The sequence below is a fragment of the Takifugu rubripes genome, chromosome 8, assembly GCF_901000725.2.
Source record: "Takifugu rubripes chromosome 8, fTakRub1.2, whole genome shotgun sequence".
Taxonomy (NCBI): domain Eukaryota; kingdom Metazoa; phylum Chordata; class Actinopteri; order Tetraodontiformes; family Tetraodontidae; genus Takifugu; species Takifugu rubripes.
This window is the reverse complement of record NC_042292.1, coordinates 7,291,095-7,303,978: the sequence shown is the minus strand read 5'-3', so window position 1 is coordinate 7,303,978 and position 12,884 is coordinate 7,291,095. Positions and strand designations below refer to the sequence as shown.

Genomic DNA, 12,884 nt, shown 5'->3' with positions numbered 1-12,884 from the left:
GTGCCCTGAGGTACTCCGCAAACATGAAACGACCCAAACTTCAATTGAGAAGCACATCAAACATTCAGCATTTCGAACGTTTGAACGCTGCCGTCTTCGAGGTTACTTTAGCCTCACCTGTTAGCAGCAACAACGGGGAGTTTCACAATAAAGTGCCGTTATATGGAGGTTTACACGAGCCTACGCATGCACACATTGTTGGGGGGGTTACTGAACCTTTGTGGTAACACCTGAGGCAACGTCCCATGACTGAATGAGGTGGGAAATTAAATGTTGCTGAAACCCAGAGTTAAAAACATGAACTTCTGCTGAAGTCAGATTTAAAAGATGAGTTTTCAGAGTCAGAAACACACTTCAGTCGCGCCAGTGAAAAATGGGTCCGACAGCGAGTTTGGGACGCCGCGGTGAAGGCTAACGTTGGGGAGCGCACGTGCATGCGTGCGTGTGATAATATCCAGAGGTGCCCCTCCAACAGCAGCTGTGCTTCTGGCTGTCGGCGCTGATGTTCATTGTCTCAGACAGCACGACAATCTCATATGAGCCGCGTTCACAGGCGGCGTCTGTGTTGTCAAGTCGCATTTATAAGCGAGGCCCCGCTTATAAATGAAATTAAAACCAGCAAAACAGGGAGGAGGGGGGGGGGGGGCATTAGTGGACAAATGTAAAACAGTGACAGTCCAGAAGAAGATCTGATGCTTAAAGCTGCAGTGAAAACACTAATAAATAACTCATGAGGCGATGCTGTTGTAGCTGAGCAACAGGCGCCTGGCGTATCGCATTATGCTGCAGCCTGTGGGGGCCCTACATAATGCAGTTATGTGACAAAGCCAGTGTGCGTCAGCCACGGGCCTGATTCGCTCTGCTTGACAGTCACTATGGGGGGGGTGGGGGGGGGGGGGGGGCGTTATCTCCTGCTGCAACTCACTCATGTTTAAGTCCCTCATTATTCCTGGTCATCCCAGTTTTGGACACAGATTTAGAGAGCTGGTGGGATCCCCCAAGGGTGGGGCGGCTAAACTGGGACTGCCGAGCAGGAAGAGCGGTCTCAGAGATGGACAGTGATCCAGACGGGCTCACAAGGGGAGGGGGTCTCGGAGGGGAACGCAGCTGTAGGTGGAGGGACCATCCAAGTCTTTGTTTAGACGATCCAGATATGGCGCCGTCCCGAAGCAGAAACGTCAAACTGCAGCTTCCATTTCGCTGCTCCGTCTTTGCTGCACGGACGGTTTTCGGAGACTAATCTCCCGGTCCGGATCAGGGGCGCGGCGAAAGCGCCGGTTGTGATCCGCGTCACGTTCAGCAGCTGAATTTCATCGTTGGTCTAATTGGGGATGGATGTACTGATTTGTGGCAGCACATGTGCGCGCACGCCGACGCGACTGCGAGTTAGAGACGGACGGTTGGTTAATACGGAACAATTTGTCAGGATAATGAAATCTGAAATAAGACCCGTATGAAAAAGGCATCAGGCGACTGCTCAATTTGGTATTTCATAAACAGCATGTAGAGCAAGGTCACGTGCTCAAGGAGCTGCTGAGTGAAAAGGCAAAGCCTAGCTTATTAAATATCAGGTCCAGGCCCTTTCAGACCAGAGGAACCATTCAGCTGCAGGAACCACATCCCAAAAGGGCTCCACTCTCATTGGTAGCTATGGCAACAGACTTTTGGAAACTTTGGCTCCCGAAGAGTTTCCAAAACATGGCAACAGCCTGAAAATGGCCACATTAGCGTCTAATTAACCAACATTATATCTATTCCTGCACATTAATCACACGTGTCATTTAGGAGCAATTGCAATTTTAAAAAGTAATTAAAAACAATGAAGAGTTTTGCACAAGTGTGACTTTGCACAGAAAGACTTCGATGCTCTACATTAGCCTCTGAGACGAGTCAACGTGGGATTCTGACCTTCACGTGATGCAGGTTGAAACCTTGTGCAGCCTTAAGTGTTACGCTGCCGCTAATGCTGTTTTGGTTAAACTCCACTAAAGTCTCAATGAACCCCTAATGTTTCCTCTTATGAACCCCTAATGTTTCCTCTTATGAACCCCTAATGTTTCCTCTTATAAACCCCTAATGTTTCCTCTTATGAACCCCTAATGTTTCCGTTTATATGCCATGATTTAATGCACTTCCATCTCTTTTTTCCTCCAGGTTTCCGCAGCTCTGACCGCCATTATTGCAGCAATAATGAAAGTGTGTGAATGCGGACCTGTCACACAGGCAGCGTGTTTGGCAGGTGCGGAGCGTAGGATTTGGGTTCCATATACGCAACCGCGGTACTTTAATGAACACAGGAACTCTGCAGAAATGAGGAAATCCACTTCCTGCATGAGCGGAATATCCGAGTGAGACCAACTCAGAAATCAGGGGTGGTGATGAAATCTTTAGGAAGTGTCATTAAAATACAGCCCGCATACATAAAACATCCTCCTTTTTTTTACAAAAAAAAAAGCGCCGGGTCTCCGTTCCGCACCCACGGCGCAGAGCAAAAGTGCAGCTCTTCAAATGTTACCAGAGGAAAAGTGGCCCCATGAAGGTCAGCAAGTTCTTTCAGATGGCCAAAAGTCAATTATTCATCTGGCCACCAGCAGAAATCCAGCAGGCTTGAGCATCACGTGGCAGCGAGCTGGACGTGAGACCAGCACCGACCACCCCTGAGCAGGTCCAACACAACAGCCCACGACTTTGTATTCATCTCTCTGTTGCTACACCGTGCAGGCACGGGGCAATCCTCTAAAAACACACGCGGTTAATTAGCAGGCTCGCTTTTATCCGGGGGAAATAGACGGCGCTGAATTTTTAAAACACGGGGCACTGATAAAACCATTTGCACCTAATCAGATATCACAGGTGCGAGCGGAACCGCGCAGGCTCGCTGCGTCGGCGAGCCGGAGATGAACACAGAGCAGGAGGGGGGAGAGCTTCACGCCTTCCTGTCGGCCTTGTGCATCTGCCGCCATAATTTGCGCTAATGACGGCGTCCCAGTGGGGCCACTCGGCGCGGAGTGATTCCGAATTGATTTAGTGCATTAATTACGCCCCTGTTACGCCAGTGTCACGGACAATATTTTACAATTTGATAAGCAAAAGACACGCCGTGGGATCGTTTTGATGAATTGCGAGGGTTCGGGCGTGTTTTTACGGCCGTACCTTTTAATTTAACGGTAATCACTTTCGCCCCCCCCCCTCCTCCTCACAGAGGGGGCAGCCAGACTTTAATTTCACCTCTGAGACCTCTGCTTCGCCAATGTGTCTGCTCTGATCAGTCCCACAGCAGCCGTGCAGCTCTGACACATGCGGCTATGGCCCAGCCGTGCGCCCCCACCCAGCAGAACAACGTAAATGTACATGTATCTTTAGTCTCCTCCACTGATGCAGGACACTTCGCTGAGAGCTGTCAGCAGGTAAAGATTGTCCCCTGAGAGCAGAACAACGTCCGCCACTGTTCCAGCCGCACGCTTGCAGAATCCCCCAGGACTCGGACCCCACCCCCGCAGACCCAATAGCCCAGATAAACGCTGTAAACAATATCCGTGCAGCAAAAAGGCATCTTTTGTGGCAGCTAAAGTTGAAGTTACGGCTGTGGTGAATGCAGTTTATGGCTTTACATCATAGATTTCAATCGTTCCTGATCAAGTCGTTCCATCTCATTGAATTTCAAAAATAAATATAATTCCAAAGCTAAAGCTAGGATTATGGAAACACCCCACCCGATGATGGCATTAAATAAACGTCTTTAAATGTGGAGGGTTGACTTGGAGGACCCACTTGTGAGGCGTGCAGAAGTGGAGATGAGCTCTGTATGAATACATGTGACTGTGTACTAACTGTCAGCATGGCGTCACAAGGCACTTGAAAAAACATCAAAAACAGTTCCAGGAAAGAGCAAAGTCAGGGTGACTCAAAGGGGTAATCATCAGTTTATCATCCTATCTTTGGCAGTGACAGTGAACCGGAATCTGGCTTTCATTACTTTAAACAGGGTCTTGGGGAAATGCATTTTAATAAAAAAAAAAAGGGTGTTTAGCAACAGCAGCGGTTTGGAGGAGTCAGTCTTGCCATCGAGACTGAACTTCTGAGCTCAGCGGCAGCTTTGAAAGTTTCCCTCTTCGATTCCGAAAGCTGTAGAAAAACAAGCTGCCTCTTGTAAAAAAAATAAAAAAAATAAAAACGAATCTCAAGACAATGTGAAATATTGGGCTCTGATATGTCAGGGAAGTGCCGCTGGAATCTGGCATGGTGCTGGCTGGTGCGAGCTGGGTGCTAATTTTCCCAGCGCTAAGAGCTGTAATTATGCAGACGCTGCAGGGCGCCCGCGAGGTGCTAACAGCCTCCGGATCCAGGCGACAGTCCCAACCTCTCGGCGTGTTCGCTGCCTAATGAAAGTGTGCGGCGCTTCCTGCTAGCACAGCCTCTCCCTGACGCCGGGTATCAGGATGCCATTTTCCTGCTGAAGAGGCTCCCAAGCTCAGCGGCGGAGAGGAGCTCTTGACCTCCTCGCTGGCCTTGTCCGCCTCCTCTTTTTGCCGCTAGATGTAAATATCAGCTCGTTCCTCTCGTTCAGAAGGGCTGAGCACAGAAGCGCGGACTCAGACTATAATTGTCAGATAATGTTAAAAAATGAATAGCTAAACAGCGGAGAGGTCACACCAGCAGCCATTTTACACAATCTTGAGGTGAGAACTTCAACCTGATTTTTCCGTTTCCACCTGTAGGTGTCGAGGACCCGATGTCGTGTCAAAGACAAACGAGCACATTTTCCGATGTGGAGGTGACTTGTGTTGGGAAAAGATTTGTTAGAACTGCTGGCCCGGCTCGCCTTCCACGCCGCCGCAGGGAGTTCCGAAGGTTTCACTCCAAACCCATGAGCATTAATCTACTGCCACAGAAGTCTCCACTATTCTGGGAGGACTTTCCAGCCGATTGGAGAACCTGGCTGCAGGGGGGATTTTGACCCACTCAGCGGCTTAAGCACCATAAGGCGCCGCTCAGGTTGGCTTGGACAGCCTGGCTTCCGCTCCTCCCTCCGAACCCAAATTGGGAAAACGTGATGAGGGAAGCTTTTCAGTGTTCCACCACAGCCTGGACTCAGAAAGGCTGGACGCTGTCCTCCAGGCAGACATTCTCCAAACCAAGTTCAACTTTGCCTCAATGTTACTCAGACAATATCACACAAGGAGGAAGATTGCTGAAGGTCAGAGGTCAAGAAGCAGCCCGCTCCTGGCACAGCAGCCATAAGAGTATCCCTCCCTGGTTAGATTTTGTAGCAGCATTTTGTTCCAACCTTCTTCTTCAGGAGGGCGTGAAAGAGTCTTTTCACACGTCTGCCTCCCGATGCGACTGCTAGTTTAGTCCTGAAAGCGCGAGGGAATTAGCGAGCGTGCGTCTCGAGGAAGAGCAAAAGGGGCTCAGTCATGACGGACGGGGGCTGTTCCATCACCGTCAACTCACCGATCCGATCCGTGAATATGTGATGAATGATGAGTGAGCAGAAACTGAGCCGTGAGACACGGCGGCGGCTCGTCAGCGGAGTCACAGTCAGACCGAACGCAGAGCGGCGCTAATCTGTGACGAGGACTGATCTCAGCAGGTCAGGAACAAGAACGCAGAAGAACCAGCTCAACCTGAGCCCGAATGAGAGAAATGAACTTTCAGTCTATCCCGGAACCTGATTTAAACCAATGAGGCGACCGACGCGCACGCGTGGCCGATGTTGCGCTCAGCATAAACGAGGCGGCAGAGCAGAACATCTCCACACTTGTGGGGACGTGCGCTTGGAGAATAGCTGAGCTATGGAATTGCTCGGCGCTTTCATGAGCAGCTGAAATCCAACCCAGGAAAAACAGGGTGGCTTTGGTGCGAGAAGGCTCCCTTCTCCTCTCTCATCTCTTTTTATTTATTGTCTCCTCTGTTGCGGCGCCGCGCCGAGCTGATCCCGCCGAGCCGCATCACCCCTCCGCTTTATTTATTTCTTATTTTTTAAATGGAGTCGAGAAGTGAGTGCATCTGTTCCCTCCTGGCTGGTGTTTGCAGATAAGCTCCGTAAAGACCGGCTCTGTCTAGCGGCGCCGCGGGCTCCGCACCTCTCCGGCCCCGTCGGTCGTCTCCCGCTAACGCCGCAGCTCCTGAGCGCGCTTGGGCGCCGGCCTTGTCCGTGAACTTCACTCTCTGGTGTCAGCAGATCATTTAAGCGTGACACCTTTCAGACCAACACCTCCATCCCTCCTCTTTGGCCCGCGCCGCCGGGTCCCCCCCCCACCCCAGGCTTTGCGGCGAGAGCCTCCACATTGATTCGTTTTTAATGAAGAGTCTTTCAGACTAAGTGACATCATTAGCGGGTTGCGGGTCATTGCGGGCCATTTGGCTCGGCTCCCGACATCACTTTGTGGGAAACTGGGTCACTGTGACGAGTCGGCGTGCCAGGATACTATAGCACACTGCCCCGACCTTCGGAGATGGGCTGGGTTTCCCAAAAGACAAACAAAATTCAGCAAAGCCCTAAACAGTTTGAGTGAGGAAATCTCTGACTAACATTTGTAAACTAATTAATTCCACTTCTGCTTTATCACACAATTCTGGTTTGGTGCCTAATTAACAGCCGAAGAGGTGCTGCCTCCACCCCTGAGTGTTGGCTGGTTGTTTGCTCACAGAATAAGCCCGAGCACAGCAGATGGGTTTCAGGGAAATCAGCGGAGGATGGAAAAGGAGCCAGTTCAGTTTCTTATGGGATCAGGAACATGTTAATGAGTGCAGCTCTGATTCATAAAGGGATAGGCCAACATTGTTGCCCGTTTATTTATGGATTCTCACCTTCCTGATCCAGACAGGAAGGACACTTGTGCAGCAACCAGTTAAGCTAATTAGTGGCTGTATAAGTAGCTATTGTTGCTTTGTTGTCTGGACAAGGGGAAGGAGACAACCTCAAGAGAATAAATAAGAAACTAACATACCAATCTCTCCCAAATGAGTTGACTTTTTGGTTATTTTCATGTATTGACCTGTAGGACTACTTGTGAAAGCACATCTGTTGTGAGTTTTAGTTGGTAGCAGGGTCCTCTCTGGATTCCAGAGCTTGGTGAGGATTAGCAAAACTGACCAAAATGGAAATGTATGTAAATATCAGTGAGGACGCAGCATTCCCCGTGAACAATGTTCTGATTTAATATGAAACACGTTGGCCCCAGACAACTGCAAAGCATTTCGACTTGTTGAAAGGGATGGAAATGTGAATAAGGTTAGCCAGCGCGCCAATGAGCTAGTCTTCAGTATGACTCCAGGATAATATCACAGATTACACCCCCACATGCTCATTTAGATTTGACAGAGTCTGGGCTGTAAAACATTTCTGGCTTCACTCAGTTTCCTGAAACATCAGAGGAAGACCAAACTGGAGCGAAGAACGGAATAAAAGTGTTAAAAGCCCACTGTTCTTCTTAATACAATAATAATGTGTCATGTAAAAACTCCCAATATCAGAGTCCAGAAGATTCCGGTTGCCTTTTCTGTGATTTCACACCACAACATGGTTTCCATGGAAGCCGCTTCCACTTATCCATTCCCCAGATGCCTAATTCTTTCCCTAATGATGCTGCACCTAATGGGACTGTTTATGCTGTTCATTTGACAGTGCCAGCCCAGTAATTAGTCTGCACCTCACTTCATTAAGCAGCAGGAGACGATAGGGCCCGTTGGTTGGTACGCTGCGTGCACATGCAACAGCAGAGGTGACGTTTGCACACACCTGGAGAGGAAGCAGACACAGCAGGGAAACGACGCAGCGCTCCACAGACGTGCCTAACGACTCCAGCGCGTACAACAGTTTGGTTTATGTGTATGACCACAAAGATCTTCAGTGAATGTGCACGACTCTTTCTGAGGCAAACGACACTCTGAAGCCTCGTTTAGCTTAATATGCTAAGCGCAAACCTGGTGTGTTGTTTTGTCAGAGGGGACTTATCCAAATTTCAAATTCACAGTTCAATCTTTCACATTGTCTGAAATGAAATAAAGTGGCCTCTGATGGTTTTCAAGACCATGTAAAAAGTTCAGACTACATTCACTCTTCTCTAACATCCCATAATTAACCCCTGGAGGGGACGCCATGACATTAAATCCAAACAAAGTGCTGCTACAACAGCACATTATAGCACTGCAAAGGGAGTTGCAGGTGGTGGGAAAAGGACAGCTCGTCCTCGGAGTTCTGGAACGGCTCCTCTACTGTGAACACTAAAGCTCCGTTAAGCAAATGCCTGTAAAATGAGGAGTGGGCCACTCACAGGAGCTTGTGCCTGGTTTAAAAGGTTCAGCCTGTTGTCGTTTCATGTGACTGTATTTGTCAGCCTCCGCTCAAATGAAGAGAATTTCCCGTCTCACTGTGTCTCTGTCCATGGTCCTGAAGGCACCAGCGCTCCTTTTTTGTCTCTGTCCATCGTTCTGAAAAACCCACCTACCTGGGTCTCTCTCCATGGTGCTGAAACATCCAAAACCCCTCCCGTGTCTCTGTCTATGGCCCTGAAAGAACCAACACCCTCCTGTGTCTCTGTCTATGGCCCTGAAAGAACCAACACCCACCTGTGTCTCTGTCTATGGCCCTGAAAGAACCAACACCCTCCCGTGTCTCTGTCTATGGCCCTGAAAGAACCAACACCCTCCCGTGTCTCTGTCTATGGCCCTGAAAGAACCAACACCCACCTGTGTCTCTGTCTATGGCCCTGAAAGAACCAACACCCTCCCGTGTCTCTGTCTATGGCCCCGAAAGAACCAACACCCTCCCGTGTCTCTGTCTATGGCCCTGAAAGAACCAACACCCTCCCGTGTCTCTGTTTCATGGTGCTGCACCTCTGTCTCTTTGCTCCATGGAGATTTCCACCCTTGGACCAAATGTCCTCGTGATGTCTGCGATGGAACTGAGGGAATTGTGAAGCCCATTTCTAGATATAAAGGGTTCTGCAGAGCATCCGTCACTGTTCACTTCCAGTTAAGGGCGTTTAGAGCTCGACATTAAGAGTTTTCTAAAAACACACCTAAAAGGGGGAAACTCCTTACAAATCATTCCCAAAACTCCAGCTGCACTGTGGGGGGGGCAGAAGAGTTCCAGCCATGCGCTCGTGTTCATACCTTCAGGAAGGAGAGGTTGCGGTTGCGATCAATGCTGGTAATCTCCAAATTGCCCATGACGACCTCACAGTTCTCGTAGAGCTTCTTCAAGGTGCGGTACTGCTGATCCAGGTCGGACAGAGTGCTCAGCTTGTTGTCCGTGCCGGGACAAACTAGGAGGAGAGAAAAGGGGTTCAACGAGAGGCAGTTTCTAAAAAGGAAGAGTGTTCCAATTTGACTTCAGTAACAGTAACTTCAAAAAAATGAGAAGCGCCACCAGGGTAGAACACAACCTGCTTTTTGTCTGAACTCAGCTCCATCTGCTTCAGACCCACAATGACTGACCGACCAAACATGGAAGAACCCCGACAAAATGAAGAGAGTAGCGCGGAAAAGAGGGAGGACGATTGAATATGGGCCCCAAAACAACACGGAATGCAGCTGACATAACTCAGTAACAGTTGGAACCCGGGGCAGGTCTATCGGGGGGATGGGGGAGGGGGGGGTGATTCCTCTGTGGTGTTGACCTACAGTCTGGGTCCAGCACCGCCCGCCATTTAATCAAAGATATTCAAATTGCATTGCTTGACCTTTCCAGAGGGCTTTGCTCAGTGACGTCGCTCGCCCGTGGAGATTACAAGACTTTGAAGATATAATAGATGGGAGCGTTTCTCTGGGTGTGTGGGACGGCCGGGGCAATTACAAACAAATGGCTCATCATACGCCTGATGCACAGGGTTGTGGTTACACCAGAAGACAAGAAACAGGGTTTTTTTTAAAGAGGCGTCGAAATTCTTATGTATCAGCAGCTTTAATAACGGCCTGATGGATCATCCATCAGGTTCCAGTGCAGACGATGTCAGATTTCCCGGGAATACGTCCAGGCATTCCAAGGCTCGGATGAGAACTATAGACTTCCAAGTGGCAACGGAACCCACAGAGCCACAAGTCTGGTCTTAACAACTCTCAGATGTCTGAGATGGTCACCTGACCTCTGAGACTGAACCCAGCCAACCACAGTACAACACCCTCCCCCCCCCAGCTCGTATGCACCCAGTCAGCCTCCAGGCTCAGTCCTGCTACCATCTGGGCAATTCAGCTGGTCCTGACGTCACCCTGGGCAGGACTGGAGGCTTGTGTTTATGTGGTTGATGCTGGAACTGAGCTTGGCCTAAAGGAAATAAACAGCCCCCCAGTGCCGTTTTAGTGTAATTTTAAAGATCAACGGGTTTTCTGGGGGCAACAGGGAACTGTGGGGAGCATCTTGTTAAAAAAAATAATAACTTTGCAGAATTTGCATCATTTTAAATGGCTGCGAGATCACTTGTTGCATTCATGCGTGCTGGTAAAATTCTTCTTTCCAAAATTAAAGAACAGCGCAAAAGAACGACTTTCACATCAGTGAACTTGTACCAGTCCTGAACAACATGAAGAGCTCATAAACGTCCATATGGCGTTAGGGATCATTGGCTCGCCAGCCACCAGCACTACCTCTCATCTGCTGGCTGATGTTGCTGTGGATGAAGAGGCCGTGAAGGGCCCAGAAAGGAAAGTGAGGGGGGCTGACCACACACACACACACACACACACACACGCACAAGCACACGCACACGCACAGGAGTTATAAAAATGAAATAGCTTAGGAGCAGCTACAATCACAGAAATACCTCGTGTAAAGATCTAGAGATTGGACCAATAAACCTGCGTGTGTGTGTGTGTGTGTGTGTGTGTGTGTGTGTGTGTGTGTGTGTGTGTAATATTCTGTTATTGAAACACATTCTCAGATCTCTGTGCAAGTTTATATCTGTGTGCCGATAAAAGATCAGGTCAAAAGTGAAAAAAATGGTGGGAGGGGGGCTCTGAAAGGAAGCAATATCAGCCGGCAGCACACAAACACGGCCAACGCATGGACAAAAAGACACACTGAGCGTGTGGAAGGCAGGTAGAGTGTGTGGAAGGCAGGTAGAGTGTGTGGAAGGCAGGTAGAGTGTGTGGAAGGCAGGTAGAGTGTGTGGAAGGCAGGTAGAGTGTGTGGAAGGCAGGTAGAGTGTGGGGAAGGCAGGTAGAGTGTGTGGAAGGCAGGTAGAGTGTGTGGAAGGCAGGTAGAGTGTGTGGAAGGCAGGTAGAGTGTGTGTAAGGCAGGTAGAGTGTGTGTAAGGCAGGTAGAGTGTGGGGAAGGCAGGTAGAGTGTGTGGAAGGCAGGTAGAGTGTGTGTAAGGCAGGTAGAGTGTGTGTAAGGCAGGTAGAGTGTGGGGAAGGCAGGTAGAGTGTGTGTAAGGCAGGTAGAGTGTGTGTAAGGCAGGTAGAGTGTGTGTAAGGCAGGTAGAGTGTGTGTAAGGCAAGTAGAGTGTGTGTAAGGCAGGTAGAGTGTGTGTAAGGCAGGTAGAGTGTGTGTAAGGCAGGTAGAGTGTGTGTAAGGCAGGTAGAGTGTGGGGGAGGCAGGTAGAGTGTGGGGGAGGCAGGTAGAGTGTGGGGGAGGCAGGTAGAGCGTGGGGGAGGCAGGTAGAGCGTGGGGGAGGCAGGTAGAGCGTGGGGGAGGCAGGTAGAGTGTGGGGGAGGCAGGTAGAGCGTGGGGGAGGCAGGTAGAGCGTGGGGGAGGCAGGTAGAGCGTGGGGGAGGCAGGTAGAGCGTGGGGGAGGCAGGTAGAGTGTGGGGGAGGCAGGTAGAGCGTGGGGGAGGCAGGTAGAGTGTGGGGGAGGCAGGTAGAGTGTGGGGAAGAGAGACATAATCTTGGATTTGCCAGAGCTGCCAATGACATCCAGCAGCATTAGCATTCCTGCAGACACACGCTACTGTAAACGTTCTTTTCTCTGGGCTCATTTCGAAAGTGTCTGGATCCATCAGCTGCACCTCTGCCCACCCCCCCCTCCTTCTCTCTCTTTTCCTAATTTCTTTTCCTCTGCCCTTAGCCATCTATTTCTCTGTGTCCACCCCCCTGCTGCCTCCTCTATTCTTCTTCCTGGCACCTCTGTCGTGGGTAATGTAAGTATTGAGCCATTGACTCGTCCCCCATGTTAATGCATCGGGTGACACGGGGGGCATGTCCAGTTGACAGTTCCGGTGTGTCTGTCTCTGTCTGTGTGTGCATGTGTGTGTGTGTGTGTGTGTGTGTGTGTGTGTGCAAAAGAGAGAGAGAGCGAGACAGAGACAGAGACAGGAGCTGATATCTGCCGTTGAACATTCATCGTTCCTTTCACCAAATGTTTTATGGCCAACAGTAATTCATCAAAACAAGACATATTGGAAAATCACATGTGGATAAAAATCATCCGAAAACTTCACGTTTTGTCTCTGACATCTAATGGGGGAGGTCAAATCAGCCGACTTCTACAGGACAATCAAGACTCCTCAGCTCAGAGCTGGGATCTAATCTCTGGTTTCTGCCTTCTTTGAGTAGTTTCTGGTCACTGCAAGTCATTCTTGAGACTAAGGGTTTCTGCTGGTTCTGCCCCCAAACACACACACACACACACACACACACACACACACACACACACACACACACACACACACACACACACACACAGAGGCCAACGGGTTGGGTTCCCCACAGTTAATACTGTCCTGCAGGCTTAAGTAAACTCAAAGGAGACGAGTGGGTGGGTGATGGACGGACAAACGGAGCGATAAATGCTTGCTATGGGAGTGCGGACTCTCCGATTGTCCCAAAAATGGAATTCCATTCAATTTTATAGGAATCCACAGTTAGTCCCCCAAGAAAAATTCCCTTTAACAGGAAGAAACCTTGAGCAGGACCGGGTTTCTTGGTTGACTTGAATGAGTTT

The 12,884-nt window shown here is 49.7% G+C and overlaps 1 protein-coding gene across 4 annotated transcripts in view; it reads right to left on the bottom strand.

Moving 5' to 3' along the window:
- Positions 1-12,884, bottom strand: part of LOC101079286 (receptor tyrosine-protein kinase erbB-4) — a 158,225-nt gene that overhangs the window by 70,857 nt on the left and 74,484 nt on the right. For all 4 annotated transcript variants that reach the window (XM_029840486.1, XM_029840488.1, XM_029840487.1 and 1 more), the window contains exon 2: positions 9,121-9,272. In XM_029840486.1, coding sequence (XP_029696346.1) covers positions 9,121-9,272 — 152 coding nt within the window. The remainder of the gene's footprint in view (positions 1-9,120; positions 9,273-12,884) is intronic.